Source organism: Glycine soja, chromosome 7 (assembly GCF_004193775.1).
Source record: "Glycine soja cultivar W05 chromosome 7, ASM419377v2, whole genome shotgun sequence".
In the NCBI taxonomy this organism is placed as follows: Eukaryota; Viridiplantae; Streptophyta; class Magnoliopsida; order Fabales; family Fabaceae; genus Glycine; species Glycine soja.
Window position 1 is genome coordinate 8807016 of NC_041008.1, and position 23248 is coordinate 8830263.

Genomic DNA, 23248 nt, shown 5'->3' on the forward strand with positions numbered 1-23248 from the left:
ACTAATTTTTCATTAAGAAATGCAAGTATGTTAAAACTGAAAGTCTATTGCTACAATTACAAAGAGTAAATGAACATACTTGATCTTCGAAATGTTCACCCTTCAGTGTTTGAAAACCACCAGCCTTAATAATATCTGCAACAATGTCCTATCATAGAAAGCTGTTATGTCAGTGGCAGAGTATAGCACATTATCACTGCGTATCAATGATTTCTAAAGGGCAACATACAATGTTGACCAAGTAAAGAACAAGGAAGCTAACTTCACCTCATTACCAGCAAGACAATAAAGAGTAAAAACAGCAGGGAGTTGGAAGGCTGCATTGTTTGACTCAAGAAGATTTAGCAGTCTCTATACCTCCGTTATGAGCAATACTGGCTTGATTATGTGAGTCCTAACATTTGAGTTTTATGTTCAAAAAAAGGTTATGCCAAAAAATATGGGACTAAAAACACGTTAATTTTACAAATACTACAAACATATTTAAGTTTATATATATTTACCCAATAAGAGAGCATAAATTTTTGCACCATTTGTTGTGATTTATATACTATAAACTAGTATTCTAGCCGGTGCAATGCATAAGATAAATATTTATTTTATATAAATAAAATTGACTTAAATATGTTTTTTATATCTAAAAAATAGGTTATTTTTAAGTTATTATTTAAAATTCACTTTTGGTCAATTATATATCTAAAAAATTTGTATTTTCGACGTAGTATTTATTGTTAGTCTCATTATATTATATTAAGTGATGATGTGACCAATAGAATATTACGTGATTAAACCTAATCACTTAACATGTAACCAAATTGAAGCCATATCATTATTTTTTATTTAATATATAAATAATAAATAATGACATGGAACCGTCCATCCATCATCTTCTTCCTCGACTCCAAATCCTTCGACGAAACCTCTCTCGCCATGAAACAATCCATTGCCTCCTCTTTCTTCTTGACATTCTCTGAAATACTTCGCACGGAGAAACAACTGCAGTCCTCCAAAATCGCGGCGTCTAGTTCCTTTAGTAACCGCTCTTGCCCATTCAACATGATCGTTAAGCCGTAGCTGAGCATATCTTCTTCCTCCTTGTCGGGATTGGAACCCTTGGGGAGGCAGAAGGAGAAGAAGTAGTGCAAATAGTTGACTTTCACGACGATGGCGTCCTTCGTGAGCAGCCATTGAATCTCATCAGCGACGCACGTATACACGACGACAGGTTGTCGCCTTGTCAGAGGCAGATCACGGAGAAATCGTCACATGCGAGCTCGACACTATAGTCCTTGTCGATGAGGTTGAGGATCGCGGCGAGGATTCGGAGGACGGCTTTCTCGGTGGCCTCTGGTGGCGCAGAGGGGGATCCGGCGACAGTGGCATCCTCAGGGAATATGTTTTCAGCGAGGTCGTTGTAGTTTAATGGAAGGGTAGAGACTAGGTTGCGAGGAGGATGAACGATTGGGATTATGGAGTGGAGCATCGGGGTTAGAATTAATTACTCACATTTTCCAAATTCCAATCACGTTTTTTTATTTATTTTATTACCTAATAAAATATAAATTGGATTTTTAAAATAAATTAAATAATAAATAATGACCAATGACTTCAATTTGATTATGTGTTAAGTGATTAAGTTTGATGACATCACATCTTAATCACGTAACAAAACGAGACTAATGACCTATAATATATTAAAACATAATTTTTTTTTAAATACCTAAATGATCATAACTCAGAAGTGAATTTTAGATAATAAATTAAAATCAATTTATTTTCCAGATATGATAAACATATTTAAGCTAATAAAATTTATATTAAATAAATACTTTTGAATATATAAATTATATTATAATTAAAATTTGAATTAATCACCTTTGCCAACCTCCAAAGTGCAAAAGTTGACACTTCCTGAAGTAGTGCATTTGGAGACTTAAGCAAGTCAACCAATAGTGGAATAGCTCCTCTTTGTGAAACATGAACCTGCGTGAACCACAAAGTATGGAAGTCAATAAAAGGATTTCATAACACAGGTTTATCATATAACAAGTTTGCAACACAAAACTTAATCCACCTTACAATCTGAATCTGTTGCAAATTGGCATAGTAAAAAGGCTGCCATTGTTTGGATCTCCGAACAGCGGGAACTACATTGAAATTACGAACTTGCAAAGATTAATTGGGGGAGAAAAGTACAAAATTACTAATATGGAAGTAGTGGCTTACTTTCAGAAAACAATAATCATGTTCAATAAACATATCATTCATCAATAGGTTGCTCACAGGAAAAACCATGACCGAAGTATAATGTTACCTAAGTAAACAAAGGACAGGTTGTAAATCCCTGGCTAGAAGAACTTCTTTCTTATTATTTGGAGAAGAGTTGACCAGTTTTCTAATCACATCAACCTACAAAATGCACTAATTCAGCTAGTGCCAGTAATTTAGAACTCTGCAAGCAGTAAACTAAAAAATACATGGGATTCTGTGAATTCATAGAAGCGTCTTACTGCCACGCAATGTATTGTAATATCCTCTGATCGAAGCATTAGTACAAGAGTGGGTAATGCCTTGCATTCAACAATCTGCAAAAAAATTTCATTGTTGTAAACAACTACAACAACAGAATGCATCACACCAATTTACAGCAGAAGGTCAACTACCTGATTTTTATTGTCATCATTCTGAAAAGCAAGAGTTCCCAAGGCCATTGCAGCTGGAACCTGTACCTTTGTGTCCTTGAATTCAAGCAATTCAACAAGAGGATTATTTTAAGGTATGTAAAAAAAGAGAAAAACCTGAGAAGGGTCTGAATGATGGTATTTTCATAGGCAAGATGGTTTATTGCATGAGCTACTCTGCTTAGAAGATGAATAAGTGGTTGAGAAATCTACGGGCAAGGCTCCAGCATATATAACGAGTTGCCCATGATCTGGCTTTTTGATGATAAAGATAAGAAAAAAAAAATTAGAATTAGAGTTATAAAAATCTGAAATAAGAAAAAAGAGAAATGGATTCAGAAAACATAATAATTTTCCTCTAAACAAAGGGCCACACTGTTCATATAGTAGTACTAGAAAATTAGTGTTACTAAAAGTGTAACACTAACACATCCTAGGTTAAAACATTTTAAAATCCCAAATTCTATTATTTGTTAGATGATTTAGAACAGTAAGATACTAATAAACAAGCATTCATTCTATTACCCAAATTGAAATCATTTTACAGATTAAGATAATTCCAAAATCCCAATTTCAAACAAAAGAATCAAAGCTCCATTCATTCGTAAAGAGTAAGTGAACTTATAACTCGTAAGAGTTAACGAGTTAACTTGAGAATTTGATAATCATGATTGGAAATGTGATATGGACAAACTGTCTAATTAATTTCTATTAAAAAATTTGAATTATTACTTTTAGTATCATCTCTCTTATTAATTACTTTATTACTTTTTTTTATGTACTCAAATTTAAGATTTTACTCATCGGAATAGTGGCCCTCGATACTTGCCTTTTTTTCTCCCATTGATAAGCAATTTTCTTCACAAATAATAAGGTATCTTAACGTGCACCACCATGACCACCTAGACAATCTATTTATAATACATAAAAGTTGAGCTCCTCATTATTATGTTGTCAAGTAAGCAAAATTGATGATTTGGAGAAAGAATAACATTCTCCTTTTGTATCTATCACTTTTCTTTTCCTTCTTTCTTATTCAATGTTACTCACAACATAACAAAACATATATAAAAATATTTCAATTCAATCTTACTCCTCACTATTACGTTGTCCCGTCAATAAAATTGATGATTTGGAGAAAGGAAAACATTCTCATTTTGTATCTATCACTTCTTTTTTCCCTCTTCCTTCTTCAATGTTACTCACAATATGACAAAACTTATATCAAAACATTTCAATTCAATCTTTCTGACCTCCAAATGCTTCTCATGTTCACAATCTTCAATGTTCTATATTACATTCTATAACCATTTTCTTTTACATTTTATATACCATTCAATTTTTTCATATTAGTAATTTCTAAATCCTAATATATTTTCTGCTCTATAAATATAAATGAAAATAAATATTTCACATCAACAAAGTTCATGATCTAAAATTAGTTTTCAAACTAATCTATAAAAAATATGTTGGTTAAACAAAATTGAAATTTATTTATTTTTCACACTAGTCTGTAAAAAATATATTTCACATCAACTTTAACTATTAAAAATATAAATTTATTTATTATCTCCAATATTACATATCACAAAATGATTTTTTTAACATTAAATAATTTAAACAAATTTTATATTGATTAAATTTATTTAATATTTTTAATTTTAATCCAATTTACATTTTTAATTATATTGCAACTGGAAACTCCACCAAATGTAGCGATAGAATATGATTTCAAATTCAATAATATTTGACAAGAGGGGAACTTATACACGATACATAGTTTAAGAATTGTCTCAACAAATGATGCATACAAACTTGTCAAAGGAACATTCAAAGGATAATATATAAAAGAGTTCATCACTACTATGCTGTCACATATTGTGAAATTGAAATTATTTTTCTAAATTTATTTTTTATATTAAGTTCTCTCTCTCTCTCTCTCTCTCTCTCTCTCTCTCTCTCTCTCTCTCTCTCTCTCTCTCTCTCTCTCTCTCTCTCTCTCTCTCTCTCTCTCTCTCTCTCTCTCTCTCTCTCTCTCTCTCTCTCTCTCTCTCTCTCTCTCTCTCTCTCTCTCTCTCTATATATATATATATATATATATATATATATATATATATATAGTGAGAAAGACTATATATATATATTTCAAAGTTTAAAAAAGAGCACACCAAAAAAAAAAATTGAACAGGTCACCACCAACAAAAGGAAATAAATACAAAAAAATTATTTAAATGAACAATTTTCGATGTTTTATTCACATCATTTTTATGTTTTTAATCATTATGGTTGACTATTTTTCTTTCATTAAATATATTTCTTTACCTACTTTATTATGTCAATTTCACTTTATTCTTGTATTGGTCTTAAAAAATTTATATATAACACTTATTTTTATCTTTACGTTAATCAACTTTAGTTGAGTGATCAACCTCTAATTTTAGAATATTTTTTATAAATATATTGATGATAAAAAATATCTTAATTTATATATTTTTTTATTTTCTTTAACAGAAAATAATATAAAATATTATTAAAAATTATATCTTTAAATTTAATTTATCAAACAAATAATTTATTTATAAACCCATGCATCGGACGGGTCTATGTGTAGTTGAATTATTATTGTACGCGAATGATCTATTTGCCGTATGCATGATATATTTTCTTCTGTTTGGGACTCAGGGTCCACTAAAGCAATCACAGCCAAGTCTGGATATGTATGGTTTATCAACTATGATGAGGATAGGTCTCACTATAGAGTATAGAGTGCATGGCATTTCTAGAGCATATAATATTATAGTTTTGGTTACATTCATAACATCTTTGCTTGCACCAAACAACTGTTTCTGCCTTTCTGGTGATGCCAATTCTGGGTCGAGAGATGCTTTAGGGGGGCCTTCAAATAGTGGTTGGGTAGGGTCCCATGTTGTGGCAAGTATTGAGCACCCCAAATAAGGGCTTAAGGACTGTTTTGTCATCAAGGTCATTAGCCTATTCGTTCTTCCAAATTGAGAGATTGCTCACATGGCAAGTTGACAAAAATGGGTTATCTGTCTTGGTTAAAAGAAGAAAATAGTAGTTATCTGTTGGAGACTTGGGGTCCATCCTCAAATGCAACCCCCACATCCCATGCTATATAGAGTATATATGCCCATCAAGAGGCTCCAACCTATTTTTCTTTTCACCCTTATTAATTTATCTTATACTTAAATATATTGGATCAGGGGTAGACATAAGATATTCCCACAACTTATGAGACTAATCTCTAAGGAGGTAGAGTACCAGTTAAGAGTTAATTTCTCTACCTAATACTACTCTATCAACATAATCAGAAGTTAAACCTTGTCATATGCTTAATGACTCGAGTGCTCACAGCCATGAGACTGATCTCTAAAGAAGTAAGTGTCAGATAAAGAATGACTACTCTATCTATACATATTACTCTATTCCCATAATCACAAATCAAACCCTGTCATATGCTTAATCACTCAAGCTACTGGTAACTTGTGTCACACTTTGTGGGTTCTTATACCTAATATTTTAATTTTTAACCACATTTTCCTCCAGTCACTGAAAGGAGGAAGACATCATTCTTTCTATGTATCACATAACTGTAAAGTGCCCTTTTAATCTTTAGGCTAAAAAAATTAAAAATGTCTCTGTCATTTATTTATCAGACCAAGTCACCAAGTAAAAGGGGATAGATAGCATGTCACGTAAACTTACAATACTCTTTAATATTCATTAATTAAGGTGGCGTCAATTGTCAAACTACACTTCAATGTGACATTTTCAGAAATAGGAAGATTGTAGATTCATTTTAATTTTCTTTCCGGTCCTATACCTATAAGTTTTGTAGTTAGGTGGTAATAAGGTACTATTGAGTGGACTAGCACCTTACATCTTATACTTTTAGCAGAGTTGATCCTTGTCAAGTTCATCATCATGTGAAATTTGTAAAGATAGTAATAATCGTACCTAATGAAGACGAAGAGTGGCCAATTGTAACATTTTTGCAGTACTAACCCTCCACTATTTGTTGAATATATTGGTAGGCAGATGGGAAGTTCTTTTATGGCATCTGCTTCCTAGTAATAGAAGATCCAGCTTTCAATGATTTTGAACTAGGGGAAGTTTATTAATTAATTAATTGATTTCCTTGGAACTTTAATTTGATCATGCTTCAATAAATCAAGCAGATTTTTGTTTACTTTCTAAGATAACGATAATACTTGTTGCCTTAAAACTGATGATAAGATGTAAGAGAAAAGAATCAGGATTATATTGTTGGGGTTGAGTTTCTCATTTTCTTACATGCTTTTCAAAACCCATGTTCCGTCTTTTCCTTTTTAATCACATCATCAATCTTATTTCTTATTTTCTCTCTTTTTCCTTTTACTCATCTCTTGCCTTATTAAGGGATGTGTGTCAAACATTATTGGATAGGAAAATGATGAACCTTTACCCCATTTTTGGAGTGTATGAGTCAACGGAAGAGACATAAGAAAAACTAATGAAGAGAAAAAAAATGATAGATGTAATAAATGATGTGAGGCGAAATAAAGAGAAAGATAAGAATAAAAATGAGATAATAATAATAATAATAACTCAATTGGATATGAATATGTTCATTAGTTTTATTGGAACCTCGTACTTGAGACACATGATTTACAGGCTTCTAAATTGATTGATCAGTGGCAAGAAGAGCAGAATTTTATGAAAACTACGAATCACCCTACCGTATATGTACAATTTAACTGTAGGGAAATTAACCCAAAAAGTATTGCAGTCCGATTCACCCAAATCATTTGATTATTTTAATTCATTTTTAATTTTGTTATACAAAATGGTCATGGGAAAAAGTGTACTATTTTTATCAACATGTGCTTAAGAAATCATTCTCATATATAAGAAACAAAATTAGATGAAAGATCAATATAATCTTGATTGAAATGTGTATTTGGCAGTACCTTTCTCTCTAATTGATTTTTGTTATTATGATTGTTTAAATTAGAGATTAGAGATGAGACAATGTCCCTTTATCTTTATATAATATGATATGATAGGGGAAAAGAACAAAAGGTTTAATCAGTAGTTAGGATGACAACACCCAAAAAAGTCTATATCTTATAGAACAAGTCTTGATGGTTGGCTGTTTTATAGACAAAGACTCCAAACATTATTCCTTCAAATCAGCAGAATTAGATTGTGATTGAGTCACTTTCCTCTAATCAAGCATCACCTTTACTGATTTTATAGAGTGCAACATTTTTTACAACAACTTATCACATAACATTTTCTCTTTTAAATCATATGCTTTGTCTTGCTCCTATGTTTCTACTCTCCAACAGTAATAGACAAAATCCTCAATTTTTTCTTTAAAAGAAGAACATTAAATCTCCTTTGATCTTCCAATTCTCACAGAATCTCTCTTCACCTCGAAAATTGAATAAATGCTTATACACCCTCTCTTTTTTATCTTCTTATATCTGAAAGATTATGAAAAGATTTTTTTCTGTTCCTTTGTCTTCAAAACTTCTGAATCAAAAGCAACCTCATATTTTCAATCCTTAAAGCCATATTATTTTTCTGTTCACCTTTGAATTCTTTCATTTTCCCACTTTTGTTTTCATCCTTTTGTGTCTGTGGAAGGAACCTGTGTGGTTATGTGCTCAGAAACAGGTCCTCCCCGTCTCTCTTTCTCCCATGATCTCTCTGAACTACAAGTTTTACCAATGAAACAAGGTGTTCCTTGTAGTGACACACTGTTGCATGACTCAAATTCTGACTTTGAGTTCAGCACAAGCACCTGCCTTGAGTTCGAATCATCTTCAGCAGATGAACTCTTCTCTAATGGGGTGATCCTTCCAATTCAGATGCAAGACAAAACCACAGCTAGAAAACTCACTCATCATGTGAAATATCCTCACACAAAACTTCCTCCTCGTCCGTGTGCCTCAAGTGTTGACAAAGTGAAGAAAGAAACCATTAGAGAACTCCTAGATGTGAATCCTGATCATGAGAAGAAGCCTCATTCCAAATCCTTTTGGGGATTCAATAGAAGTAAAAGTCTCAATTGTGATACAAAGAAGAACTTGGTATGCTCTATACCTCTTTTGTCAAGAAGCAACTCAACAGGTTCAGTGGCAAATCCGAAGAGAGTGAGTTCAAACAAGCATCCATCAGCAGCTAAATCATCATCATATTCGTTTTCTACCTTAAATATGTATCCCATGCAAAAATCTCCTTCAGGTAAGAGTTATGGAGGGTCTTATCCCAAAGGCCTTAGGATTAATCCTGTCTTGAACGTACCAACACCTTGTGTTTCAAAGGGAAGTGCACATCTGTTTGGTTTGGGTTCATTTTTACGTGTTGGGAAGGTTAAGAAGAGCAAGAAATGATTTGTTCATATTCTATCATCATCATCATGTCATGAATTCATCTTGGTTCAATTTCATAATCATTGTTTGCTATTGATCAGACAAAGAAAGTGAGAATTAATAAAGTCTAGTACTCTAGTTACTAATTAGCATGGTAATCAATGGAATTGATTAAGCTATACGAAAGATTGAAGATAATGATTATTAGTATTAGAAATTAAAAGACTATTGTAACAGATTATGGATCTTCTGAATGCATGTCCATGCACATAAAAGGGTCCACCTTGGGAGACAGAACAACGGGAATCCATCTTTAGTGTTTTGTCCCATTTTGTTTTCTTCTGTGATTCCTACCAATTCCTAAATATAGAACCTTGTGCCTTTTGGTACTTATTTAGATAAGCACTGGTTTTTATTTTATGAGTAATATTGCCCCGTCTATTTAACTAATATTTTGTCTCCAATTGCATAAATATAACAAGTAAGGTGTCAGTTTCATGGGCAAACAAACAAATCATTGATGAAACCTTGTGGAAATTTTGGTATATGAATTAGCTTTTCCCTTACTTAACCTACCTAATCATGGACCATCCTTTGGTTTATCTAAAAAGACATTAGGCACATGTAGTCTTAAGAGTTGATGTGTTTCACATAGAAATATATTGAACCGTCCCAGTTTCTTGTGTTGTGTATTGGACAGGCAGAATTTGTGTCCATAAATGCTTGGTTTCCAATTTCCAAATGGAGAGGTTTCATAAGTTTCTCTAGTAGTTGAACTTCTAATGAATTTTGTTTCACATTAGAAAGCTTAAAGTAAATTAAGTAATGTCAAGTTTCACTAATGCACTTTTATAATTCCTGGTGGTTTACACACCACTTTCGAAATCATATAAATTAATTTACTAATACAAGAAACTTCTATTCATTTACTTTTCTTTTCCATGATGTGCGGGGTTTTGCATTGGCGCAATAATTACCAACATTGATCAAGTTAGGCTTTTTGTGATGATTTTTTTTGGAGGGTACATTTGTAAAGGAATTTGAAGTCAGCGGATTATGGCATTCATGATTATATTAGGTTGTCCTAAACAAAGTGAATTATTGGGATCGTGAATAATAAATGTTCTTCAAAGCCCGAATGAATTTTCAGTGCAAGGTTGGAAAAGATTAATCAAATTGTGAGTGAGGAAAAATGAGAGGATTGCACGCAAATCTTCAGTTAACTATCAATCTTGTAATTCAATTGGGTAGAGGTTGACATTCACTTTAAGTACGAAAATCAATAGGGATTGCTCATAGATATAACGATAATTTGGTCTAAAAATTTCAATATTTGGAATTTACATTGATTCCAATTAACCTGAATTGAGCTAGGAAAATTCACTCAAGAACCAAAGTTAAATAGATAAATAGTGATAACAAAACGTTTTTAAGATTGCTCTTAATTTAAAATTGATAATATCTATTCCTCCAAAATTTTATTACTCAAAATACACTTACTCCAACATTTTTCTAAAATAATTATCAATGCTATTTTTAGTGATTTAATAAATTAATTAAATTTTTTATGACAAAAATAATGTTCTTCATTTAATTAATTTATTTGATCATAAAATGTTTTTAAGATAAATAATTAGTGATTGTACGATAAAACATATATATTTTAGTTTAACTTAAATTTAGTATGCATAATATAATATTAGCAAAAATTTATTTAATAGTTTGATTACAAGACTTAATCATAGTATTATAATGGTGATTCCCTCACAAATCAATTAATAAATTATTTTTCAGTAATTTTTTAAACAATTAGTTTGAAATTCAATGAATCACCATAGCGTGTAGATTAATTAGTGTGAACTATTTTAGTTTAATCAATTGTTTCAAGTTTAGTCTCAAGAGGAAGTGTTTGTCATCCCTAATGATACTATTCAATTTGAATATGACTCTTTCCTATAAAAGATATTTGTATAGCCTATAAATAAATAATTTTAATCACTAAAAATCAAATCATTGTTCAGACATTAAATGTTATTTTGTTGAACTTAGAGATAAAAATTATACTCAACTCAATTACTTATATTAATGGATAAGGTATTTACCTATTAAATAGGGTTGGATCAGGGTATAAGTGACTAGTGGCGGATCCAAGACCCTAAATTAGTGGGAGTAAATTATAAAAAATAAAATTAGTGAGTTCAATTATATAATATAAATAAAATAAAATATAAAAATATAAAATTTTATTTACAAATTTGATAAATTTTAAAAAATGAGGGGGTGCAAGTACACCCCCTCATTTGAACGTAGGTCCGCCACTGCAAGTGACTATTAAACAAAATATGGATATGTGTGGGTATAGGTACTATTTGAAATACTTTATGGTTAGGAATTGGAATATCCTTAACGGTATGTTGCAAGAGGGAAACAAATAAGATGGATGAAAATATAGAAGAAAAAAATAGTATGAATAATTGTAGGTGAGAAATAGGGTAGAAATAAGGAATGTTTAGTTTGAGAGGAATAAAAAAGAAGAACACAACAGACAAATATGAGAAAGAATAAAAAAAATTACAAGATAATCAATTGTTAGGAAATTGAAAATTGATTTTGGTTTTTGAAAATCAATTAATTTATTGTTTGCAGATTTAAATGTTAGTAAACACTCTCAGTATTTGTAGACATGTTGTTACATATTTTACTTGTTCTAATATCATTTTAGATTATGGATGTTGATCAAATCCAATCTCATAAAACTATTTTGTAAAGTGAGAATTGTTTCTCACTTACGTATACTATTTCGATTTTATTACTAATTGATGTGAGACTAAATCTCCCTTAAGGCCGCAACTAAGACCATCACCAAAAGAGGTCACAATTAAAGCATACAAAGATATTCATTAGAAATTTAATTATATAATAATTATATATTCACATATAAATATCAAATTCACATTTTAGATAGGGGTGCCAAAATCGGCAGTCTGATCCACACGAGTTGGTTCGCTAAGGGCTAAAACTTAAACGGGTTGAGTAAGACTGACTCACTTTTAAATGAGCCACAAAAATTATAGCCCAACTTGGCCACCACGGGTTGGTGGGTTGGCTCACCAAATTTTTTATAATAAAAAAAATCCAAAAATAAAATTTAAAAATTAAAAACATTTTTTCTCTATTTTTTATATTTTTAAAAGTAACATTTTTTTCAACCAAAGGCATTCTAATGATTTAAATAGAAATACAAACAACAAACAAAAATCTTAAATAACCATTTAACACTAATGCAAAAAGAGGTTTCTACATCAATTCTACGACATATTCAAAGATATTTTGAATCGTCTATGTAGTCAACATCGTAGAAAGTAAAAAATTTTACGATGGTTCATAAAAAACCCGTTTTAGAAAAATTGCATATTCTAAGACGGTTCTAAAAAAAATAACCTTATTAAAATTATCACATTCTAAGACGATTTTCAATGAAAACTGTATTAGAATGTATTTTTAAAAAAATATATAAAAATGGGGAATTCTAAGATGGTTTGTCAAATAACCGTTTTAGAATATCTTTTTAAAAAAAGAAAAAATAAATTTAAAATTTTAAGATAGTTTTCCAAAAAACTATCTTAGAATATCTATCATTTAAGATGATTCTCGAAAAAAAATCATTTTAGAATGTTTTTTATAAAAAAAAAATTAAAATAATTTTAAGATTTTAAGACGGTTATGTATTCTAAGATAATTTTTGAGAGAATCATCTTAAAATGTCTTTTTTTATATAAAAAAAAAATTTGAAAACCCAGTTAGTACTTTTGATTTTCTACAGGGATAGAATATGTTTTTTTAGGACATTCATCTGGTCCTCATCTCATGGTCTCTTCAAGAAGTCTTCCACCATCCATCCCAAGAATGCAAATGGAACAAAGCTTAATTCTATTCACAAGTTTGTTTCTAATCTAGCTTTTTTTTAAAATATCTATATCAAAAAAGAATTTCAATCAATTTTTACAAAAAATTATAAAAAATTTCAATAATCTTGCATCACAATTTAAGTTTTTTACATAATTTAAATTATTTATTGTAAATTCAAAATATAGTTTATATATTGAAAGACATACATTTGTTATGAATTTTAATCATAATATAATTTATATATTAAAAATATTCATTTTTAATAAATTCTAATTATATAAAAATAATATCCTATTAAATACTAGTTAAATATTATTCCTTAATCCACTAACGTTAGTTTAGTTTCCAAAAGGTTAATTTCACACTATTAATTATTACACCAATTTTAATTTGTTATTTTTTTTAACAAATCATATATGCTATTTGTTTTATGAGTACATATCATATACATTACGATGGATCCTAGTTTATTTCCCTAACTTTATGTAATTTCAAATTTCAAAATTAACACGCACACGCTAAGCATACCATGGTACACAATGTATGAAACTAAGTTCTAAAGACGATATAGCCATATAAAAACTTCAACACTCACTTCAAAATATTCTATTAGCAAATGTTGTTTGGTTCTTTGGGTAACCTCAGATGGTAATACTTCCTTCAATGTATCCACCTATTTTTCTTCCAGCAAATACATCCACAAGTGTTGTCAAAATTCCTGGTCTAAAAGCACCACTAACATCTTGCAGTAGTTGAAGTTGATCTTTATTGATTCATTGACTCCTCATTTCCTGATGTAATAGAAGTCAAAAAAACAAAATCAGAAGATTTACTATGAAGAAAAAAATAGGCTTGAATTAAATTTATCTTTTTCTAACAATTTTGATAAACATATAAGAGCATTGAATTTTTCAAGAATAATTTACATGGCCTTAAGAGTTGAACAAGAGATTTTATATTTATTCTGTTATGTATTCAAGAAAGCTAAGCTCTCGTGAATTCAAAGAGGTGGTTAACATGATTGATTGATGCTACAACACCAAACATCTAGGGACAGATAGAACATCTGCAAGAAGGAAATTTTTGTAATCATAACATGCCAGTGTAAGGAAAGCATATGTGAAAGCTGACATATCTACATAATAGCTAATATGATTGAATGCAAGTGAAAGAGGTTGAAATGGTAGAATCATTCCCTTTCTTGGTTCTTGGTTCAAAGAACTGGCCATTTCTGAAGATTCTTTCACTGCCATGTTTGTACCATCCTTAAAAGCAATAATGTGGAAAACACTTGACAAGTGAATGCCAAAATCCAACAAATAACCATCCTCCCATTTTATTTTACTTTTCCCCTCACAGTTGTTACAGTTTGGGTTTGGATCTTATTGAAATTATCCCTCAGTTGCTCGATGGTGTGATCTCCAGCACAAGGAGTGGAGAGAGTTAGTGGTAATGCAATATGAGAGTAAAGCTACCTATTGGAAGCTCTTTACAGTTTTGTCGATGCTACGCTCGACTTCAGGCAATTTCTTGGGCACGCCGACAATAACGACCAGTTTGGGCACACCCAAATCGAACATGGCGTTGCAACTCAAACCTTTGTTTCTTCATCGACCATTCACTGCTACCCTTGCTGAATTGAACAACTTGGGTGTGCCGAAACACAAAGATGAAGAGGATCTCACACTAATAGCGCCTCTCATAACTGAACTCTGAAATTGAAACGCAGCTCATCATCATCATCGTCTCCATCTCCTCCTCTTCCTCTACCTTTACCTCTGCGTCTGTGGCTAAGATATTTTAGATTTTTTTATAACCTAACACCGTTAAGGCATTAGCCCCAAAAATAAAATAAAAAAAAAAAGTAAAAGATGAATACAAAATAGTATAAGACGATTTTTATTGGGCAAAGAGAGGCACCGTGGAGAAACAAAGAGTCAAGAGTCACCAGTACTCAGACTGCGCTGATAGGCTGCTTGAGACGGTGTCGTTTCTGTTGAAAACCATGGATGATTTTTGGAACGGGAATGGCAACGTCAGCGAGGCAGAGGCGGCATTGGAGGCCATGAAATCAAAAAAGGAAGAGATGCAAAAAGAGATTAACGGGAGGCTTTACCCGACGCTGAAGGAGGGAGAGGAAGGCGCTGTGGAAACAGTCCAGGAAGGCAAATATAGTGACGAAGGAGAAGGAGAAGGCGAATATGGCAAAGAAGGAGAAGGAGAATGCACTCTTAACCCTAGTTGACATTTCAATTCGATGACTATGCCTTTGCCATCTTTGAAGATTTTTAACAAAGGATTGAGGAGACAAAGACGGTTTTCTTTAAAAAATCATAGTTGAACACTTTTAAGACGATTTTAATAAAGCAGTCTTTGAACACTCTATTAAGATGATTTTTATAATATCGCTGTTGTATGTTTCCTATCATTTATAAAATTATCACTGCTTGATATTTTAAAATGATTTTTGAAAATCGTCTTAAAATGTGTGTCGTAAAAAATTATTTTTGTAATAGCGTAAGCATCTAATATAATCATGAAAATAACCATTCAAATCAAATATCTCAATTCTAAAATACATAAAATACCATTCAAAAGTCTTAAAATCCTAAAGTCTTAAATCCAAATATTAGTCTTAATGATAGTTCAACAACATCATAATACCAACTTGTTAAGACAACATAACCAATCTATTATTAATTTATTATTTTGTATTAACTATTACTTAGGTGGATTTAACGAGTCACTAGCTTGAACCCACCTAACTTGTGGGGTAAGTGAGGCCAGTTTGCTTTCTTTCAATACTGTAAAACTTGTATTTTTTTTGCCCAACTTAACTCAGACCCATGATGAACCGGATTGGCTCACCGGATTTAGGCTTATTTTGACATCCCTAATTTTAGATGATTCATTTAATGAGTTTAAAAATGAATATATAAATATCTTTGCACATATGAATATAGGTTCATTACTATTCCCTGATTTTTTTCTTTGCTCGTGCGATTTACACACCGGTTTTACTAAGTATACCCTCATACCCCTCCTTTCCACCTCTCAAGTATCCATTACACCCTTTCTCTTATAGAAGTACACTCCTTTTGCTTTCTGGAAATGTCTTTCTATATTTCATATATCTATTCCAGAAATGTATCTCCAGAATTATGATTCATAGTTCTAGGGGTATACTTCCAAAATAGTTATATATTTTTCAATAAAATATTTACTTAAGAATTAAAATGGTTGATGAGAAACAAAAGAAAAGATGATAAATGCTTATACCCATGTTTGTTAATTTTATTTTCATCCTATCATTAGTATTCTTTAAATTCTATCTCAAATCTTATTTTCATTTTATTTTTATTATTCTTTAAATCCTAATTTTAAACTATTTTCATCATATATTCATTATATAATACTGCATTTTTATCATTATTTCATATAATATTTTACATTTTCTTTCATCTAGTACTGCATTTTTATCATTATTTCATATAATATTTTACATTTTCTTTCATCTAGTACTGCATTTCAAGGTACATTGAAACACTGTGTCACATGAAGGAAAATGAAAAATATTGTATAAAATAATGATGAAAAATGGTATTATATAATGAATATATGGTGAAGATAACTTTAAAATTATGGTTTAAAGAATAATAAAGATAAGACGAAAATAAAATTTTAAATAGGATTTAAAGAACACTAATGATAGGATGAAAATAAAATTAACAAACATGAGTTTAAGATAAGCGCTTATAATCTTTTTTATATATTTCTTGTCAACCATTTTAATTCTTTAAGTGATATTTTATTGAAAAATATAGACTTATTCCGAAAGTATATCTCCAATTCTGTGAATCATAGTTCCAGAAATACATTTCTAGAATAGATATATGTAATTCTGGAAAGACATTTCCAAAAAGCAAAAGGAGTGTACTTCTTTATGAAAAACGGTGAAGGGTATGAGGGTGTACTTAGGAAACTGGTGTAAATATCAAAATTCCTTCTTCACTTGATTGATTAAAAAAAGAGGCACAAATCAAAGCAACAAAGGCTCCAAAATTAGTGGCCCGACACGATAGATAAAAGGGAATTGCTATATCCAGTTCCTCTTTTTGCTAATACACTCCCATTTTAATTTTTATTTTCAAAAGTACCCCTAATAAATACACTCCCTGTACCATGACATCATCATCATCCAACCTACGAGCCCTTTTTTCCTCTTGCCTCAAAGTCACCTGTTTGAGTCTGGTGTGATGATTCCTATTCCATTTTAGATAGGTTTGGAACCTTGGTGTACAAAGGGACTGTTTCTGTTGTTATTGATTTAAAAATGGGCTGTTAGCTTCAAAGTTATACAACTCATCGACAACACCATCAGAATGATGGCATGAGGCATAACTCAATTTGGCTTGTTTCAAAGGAGCAGTCAACAGTGATCAAAGCTTGCAAAAAGCTTCAAGGAGTGTATTCCCTGGCTTGGTCACGGGTAGGAGAAGCAAGAATGTTGTGGCTTTTGCCTTTGAAATGTGAGGAGCACTTGGTTTGATGGAAACCACGTACAGAGAGGGGGGTGTAGCTGGGAGAATCCTCCTTCGATGATCATAGGGTGTGTATTTTATTGGATATTATTGGAAAAATAAAATAAAAAGGAAAGTGTATTAGTAGGAAGGGAGTGTAAATAGAAATAACCCAAATAAAATCATAAAATCCACCAATTCATATATTGACCTGGTGGAGGTAGTGGTTCAGTGGTCCAACTGATAGATCAATAATTGATCCGGTTTAATCCGATATATATTAAAAAATTCAAAAATACATATATATCTATTATATATAAGCTAACATTATTTGAGTTAGAAATGTTCATTTATACTCTAAAATCTAAAATAACAATTAATAATATGAGATATCAAAACGATGTCGTAAAGATGATCTATTTTTATTTTTGTAAAACTGATTTTGTCGGACCAGTTCAACCGAGATTTGGTGACCTAATCTATTGGGTTTGACTGGGTCATTTCAAGTCAATTGCGTGACATATCCAATAATGGAATCGGCCCGGTTAGACCATCAGGTCCCAGTTGGACCGGTCCAATCGGTCGTGCCTAACCAGATTTCACAAGTAGGCTAGTGGGACTATGAAACTCATCAGCATATCCTCAAATAACTCGTAAGTTAAAGAAAGCAGAAGAACCCTTGTACTGGATGATTGAATAAGCTGTTTTTTAAAAAAATAAAAAATAAAAAAAGTTTACCGAGTGAACTTTTAAAAAGGAAAACGATTATTTACTTAATGAGATAAAAAAGAATGGCACCTATTTAGAGTGTTTGATTGAAAAATAGGATTATGGTGTGAAAATTAGAGTAAGTACCTTTCCAATTACGTAAACTTTCTTAACTAAACCAAGCAGTGGGTCATTATGATAATTGTTGATCCTTCAAGAGATCTAACTTTCCTGTAAATGGAATGTGGCCTCTAACAAATATGCAATGTCTGAAAAATAAGCATGTTGAACTAACTGTTATCTTCGGCTTAAAGACTAGCTTTGTAGGTTCATAGACTCATAGTAGTAGAATCCTCAAGAGATATACCACTTTTCGGTTTATCCATGGCCCAATTGGTTTAAAGACTAGACAGATATTTGCTCATCATTTTTGTTTTACATTTTTTTTTACTTTTATTCCAATGCAAATATAATATAGAGCCGACATGTCAATGGTCCTACTAGGAACCATTCCCTGTAGAGGGAATTTGATGTACAAAAGTAAAACGAAAAAAAGATATCCAATAATTAATCATTACTGTTAATTGAATAGTATAAAACCTGTCAGATGCTGCCTAATTTGGACGGCCACAAACACAATTATTTCTCAACAACCCATTTTGGCAAGTTCAATGCCAACTAGGACAATCCAATGCTTGCTGATATTTGACATCACAGTATAGGTACAGGAGATCAATATGGAATGAAAAATGCTACACAAGAACTCTGATCACTAGCAGGTACTTGAATTGCTAGATAGTGAGAGTGAAAAAGGCTGTGTAACATGCCAATGACAACAGAATTCAAGAATTATCATAGCCACAGTTGCAACTGCAACAGGCATATTATTTGACCTGGAATGAACTCACACCTAGGTGAGCAAAATATTGAGCAAGTTTATGAATGGCAGCATAATCACAGCAAGTATTTTTTTGAACAAAATTTCAACTATTTTCGTGAGTTAAACAACTTGTGCAAATTTTACCTGTCCCTTCTTGGGGCAACTGGTCTTACCTCTGATGGAAAGGACCCTCTTAAATCACTTTAACAATGGCATTGCTTTCCAAATTTAAACAGTCACAGATGTTACTATTACAACTAATTTTTTCATTCATTTCATTTATTTGTTCTGGAGTTGCATTTGGCTTCAATATTGTCACAAACTTTTGTGCTAGGTTTTGTGGAAAGAATAGGAACTTTAGCAACAGAAGTGGACAAGTTTTGGGAGATACATTACAAATCTTTCAGTTGGCATTTTTTGTAAGTTTGTAACTGATGAAGTCAACCAAACCATTGTTTCCCTCCCTTTATTTCATAAAATACGAAGGAGAGAGGATTACCTTTCACCATATTTCTTTCAAGAAAGTCACGCCATTGCATTAATATGCATATTATTTTAGCAGCAAGTCACTGTTGCATGCTAAGGAAATCTCTGTATGCCAAATTTTCTCTATCATTATACCTTTTAAAACTAGTACCACATCCAACTTCCCATAGTACTATATTAATAGTAGGTTAAATGAATTCTAATATTGGAGATCTTAGATTCATGAAGCAGATTCACGTAGTGCCTACAGAAAGAATGGCTCAATAAATTTTATCACCAACACCATTCAAGATTCTGCTAAAGAGAATATCGAATTTGCTCTGTGATGGGTGAACAAATGACATCTCCAAATTTTGTGCAACATCGGAAGATTTACTACAATACAACAAAGGGACTGTTTACTATCTTAACAAGTAATGCGGGGTTAAATAAACAATTGAGAAATTAAATGGTGAACAGATGATCTTCAAAGAAATGCACAAAAGAACGTTGATTCATAGAATCTGCAAGCTACAACATTCAGACAAGTACAACTAATTGCAAAATTCCAAAATTTCATGATTATTGAATTAAACCTTTGATTTACATAGATGATTTGGAATTTACCATTATTTATGTCACAACACATAGGAAGTCAGCAAGCAAAAATAAATGGGGGATCCATTCAGAGTCACAATCAGTGTTTGCCATTCATTTCAGCCCCTGCACAGCATAACCATTGACCACTCATGAATTCTAGTTAAAGAGCAAATTGAAATTCACAGTTGCTGTTACACAGATAGAGAAAGAAAAGCTATCACCAAAATTCACCTCACTCAGGAACATCAGCCACTTTGTAGGATTCTGCAGTGATCTCAGCCAGCCATAAACCAGGAAAAAGTGTCTGCAATAAATTGAACCAAAAAAACAATGTGAGAAGAGCAAAATGACAACACTGAAAAAAAACCTAATTGAAATACACTAACAATATAAAGATTTTTTAAGTTATAATTCAATCACAAATAGCTATGGTAGGTTCGCTGACTATTATAATAACTAGTAACTTCCTTAAAACTCAGGTTTTCTACATTATCATTTAACCACAGATTGGTAAGTGTTCTGGACCAGCCTTCAACGGTTCAACCTACTGCCTTCCTCCGCTCCACCGCCTTACATGTTGGCCACGAAAGCCAGATTCAGGACATTGTTAAGTCTTGGATTCAGGAGTGACATTGAAGCAAGTTCGTCTTCTTTGGCCGACCTTTCTGGCCAACATGTGTCTTACCGAGGACCCCAAACTGACCTCGACCTATTCACGCATCTTGTGTGCAGCCTAACCGTCTTGTCACGTGGCCCCCGTAATTTGCGGTAACTGTCTAAGCTTTTACCGTGCACTCGGCATGTATGCCACGCCTTCATGTTTGCATCTAACCATTCATTCTCACTCTCCTCTTACGGTTTCGGACTTGAGCATCAAAGTTCTTGCAGGTAGAAACACCCAAGCTGGTGAGTTCCTCCTAGCACCGCCAACCGGAAACCACATTGGTTGGTGTCCAACCAGCTAGCAAACAGTGAATTTACCGCCTTTTATAATAATTACCTTAAAAGTCAGGTCTTTTATAACATCATGATATCATCCAAATACCCAGATTGCCATGTATAGTAAATTTGTTGACTATTCTAATAAAACTACCTTAAAAGTCATCTCAAGAATGAATAATGATCGGTAGGCAGCATAGAACTTATTAAACTGAAAATGCATGAGCATGACAATTAAACTAAAAAAATCCAGAAACCATGAGAACCTAAAACAAGATATATATGATTTCAATTCATAAATCAACAATGGAACCTCGAAAGCATTAAATTACTTAGAACTACTTACATTCAACTGCCTCTGCACAATCCTGGGCCTCTTCTTGGGCCTTCTGGGGGGCCTAGCTCCGAGCAGGGCCCAGAAATCCTGCTCCACCTCCTCCTTAGAGAGAGAAACAGAGAACTTAACTTTCTCATTATTATTATTCCCCGCCACCACCACCACCTTCTTCTTCTCCTTCACCGGCGGCGAAGAACACCTCGTGTCGAAAAGCCTTCGCTCCTCTTCGTTGTTCTGTGGCGGCGCCTTGCACGCAGCTCTTCTCGTCCTCAAATTCCAAGGCATCATCGCATTATTCGCGCCACCAGCAGCACCACCGGCAGCAGCAGCTTCTTCTTCTCTGAGACCCCCCACCTCGTCGATTTTACGCTTGTTGGTGATTCGAACGGCGTCGTTCTGAGGCGCGTGGAATCTGGAGGATCGGCGATGATCGAGGTCGGCGTTGACGCAGCGAAGTAACCGTTGGGTGCCCCATTTCAAACAGGGCAAGGAGAAGTTGTGCAGTGGCTTCGATCTTTCGGGGCCCGTGGCCATCGACGAAACGATGATCACACACTAAGAGAAAAGGAAGAAGAAAGAAGAAAAAAAGCAGTGAACTTTTCGATTCCTCGTTGAATTTTTCTTATGATCGTGTGTGAAGTTTTGTGGGTTTCTTTTTTTTTCCTCTTTGTGTGGTGTGCTTTGTGGGGTTTGGTTGATGAAGGAATGAATTGAATTTGCAGAGTTTTTTTCGATTTGAGAGAGAATGGAGAATGGTTTGTTGTGTTATGTATGCATTATGAAAGGGTGGAAGAATGACATAGACAAACACAACACAGACAAGAGAGAGAGGCTCAGACCACCGGATTCAGATTAACGTTCGCTAACCATAATTCTTTTTCATTTAACCATTTATTTCATCTGCAATTTTTTTTTTTTCACGTTCAATGTAGCAAGAATGTCGATTAATAAATAGATAACTTTTATTATAATTTATTGAATTATTTCATATGGATTTTTAAAAAAAAATAGTAAACTTATAAAATTGATATAAGATCCATTTGAGGATGACTCCTTTGTTTATTGTGTTTATAGATTATGATAGTGTTTTATATCAATAGGATATGATAAAAAAAATCCCACTGTCCGTGTTATGTAATATATTAAAGGTTTAGTATTATTTCATAATTTTTATATTTTTATTTCTTATAATTTAAAATAAAAGTGATTTTTTTAGTTCTTATAGTTTATATTTTAAATATTTTTTAGTCTATGTAATTTAAAAATGTTCTTGTTTAGAATTTATAGTTTATATTTTAATTCTCCATACTATAAAGACTAAAAGAAAATTAAAATATAAATTAAGGGATTAAAAATATTATTTTTAAATTATAAGGATTAAAAAAGTAAGAATCAATGATAAAAATCAAATAAGTAATTTAACTTATATTAAATATTAAAATAACTATAAAAAATAAAAATATATTTTAATTTACATATAATTTAATATGTTATATATATATATATATAATAACTTTGACACCTAAATTTAAATTATATTTAATTAAATTATTATTATTATTCAAATATGTTTAAAGAAAATATTTTAATAATAACATAAATTTAAAAAAACTTATATAATTTGTTTAAAATTTTAATAAAAAGTAATTGAATAAATAAAATATAATTTTTTAAAATCTAGTTAAAATTATAATGTTTTTCTAAGTTTCATAATTTGTAAAAATAAATTAAAATTATTTTATTTAACGTCCGCTTCGCCTAAATACTTTTTTTTATTATTTCATCTGCAAATTTTTTTGATTGTCAATGTGGCAAGAATGTGGATTAAT

The 23248-nt window shown here is 31.8% G+C and overlaps 3 protein-coding genes and 1 long non-coding RNA gene across 6 annotated transcripts; 1 reads left to right on the forward strand and 3 right to left on the reverse strand.

The window, feature by feature from the left end:
- Positions 1-351: 351 nt before the first annotated feature.
- LOC114419802 (protein EARLY-RESPONSIVE TO DEHYDRATION 7, chloroplastic-like) lies at positions 352-1483 on the reverse strand. The gene is made up of 3 exons (XM_028385593.1): positions 1253-1483; positions 874-1172; positions 352-394 (listed from the first exon to the last, which is right to left on the reverse strand). The coding sequence occupies exons 1-3, from the start codon at positions 1481-1483 to the stop codon at positions 352-354; spliced, it is 573 nt and encodes a 190-aa protein (XP_028241394.1).
- Positions 1484-7923: 6440 nt separating this feature from the next.
- LOC114418794 lies at positions 7924-9511 on the forward strand. The gene has a single exon (XM_028384310.1). It carries the CDS (start codon positions 8348-8350, stop codon positions 9080-9082), a length of 735 nt encoding a protein of 244 aa, XP_028240111.1. The 5' UTR covers positions 7924-8347; the 3' UTR covers positions 9083-9511.
- Positions 9512-13353: 3842 nt separating this feature from the next.
- On the reverse strand, positions 13354-15313 carry LOC114418620. 2 transcript variants are annotated; one of them, XR_003668067.1, is made up of 3 exons: positions 14891-15308; positions 14446-14754; positions 13354-13761 (listed from the first exon to the last, which is right to left on the reverse strand). It is a non-coding gene; the product is annotated as an uncharacterized LOC114418620 (long non-coding RNA). The 2 variants fall into 2 exon arrangements; XR_003668066.1 differs by having other exon boundaries at positions 13354-14754; positions 14891-15313.
- Positions 15314-20029: 4716 nt separating this feature from the next.
- Positions 20030-22304, reverse strand: LOC114418621. 2 transcript variants are annotated; one of them, XM_028384057.1, is made up of 3 exons: positions 21429-22304; positions 20375-20447; positions 20030-20266 (listed from the first exon to the last, which is right to left on the reverse strand). In XM_028384057.1, the coding sequence occupies exons 1-2, from the start codon at positions 21951-21953 to the stop codon at positions 20376-20378; spliced, it is 597 nt and encodes a 198-aa protein (XP_028239858.1). In that variant the 5' UTR covers positions 21954-22304; the 3' UTR covers positions 20030-20266; position 20375. The 2 variants fall into 2 exon arrangements, with proteins under 2 accessions (XP_028239858.1, XP_028239860.1); XM_028384059.1 differs by having other exon boundaries at positions 20030-20447.
- Between the last annotated feature and the right edge of the window lie 944 nt (positions 22305-23248).

Excerpts from the sequence above, each read along its gene's own strand:
- LOC114419802 (XM_028385593.1), bottom strand. The coding sequence starts at position 1,483 with ATGCTCCACTCCATAATCCCAATCGTTCATCCTCCTCGCAACCTAGTC. Across the intron at positions 1,173-1,252 it reads TCGCATGTGACGATTTCTCC|GACGCCATCGTCGTGAAAGT; the intron begins GTGATCTGCCTC and ends CTGCTCACGAAG. Across the intron at positions 395-873 it reads AAGAAGATGATGGATGGACG|GACTCACATAATCAAGCCAG; the intron begins GTTCCATGTCAT and ends CTCAAATGTTAG.
- LOC114418794 (XM_028384310.1), top strand. The coding sequence starts at position 8,348 with ATGTGCTCAGAAACAGGTCCTCCCCGTCTCTCTTTCTCCCATGATCTC.
- LOC114418621 (XM_028384057.1), bottom strand. The coding sequence starts at position 21,953 with ATGGCCACGGGCCCCGAAAGATCGAAGCCACTGCACAACTTCTCCTTG. Across the intron at positions 20,448-21,428 it reads TTGTGCAGAGGCAGTTGAAT|ACACTTTTTCCTGGTTTATG; the intron begins GTAAGTAGTTCT and ends AATTTATTGCAG.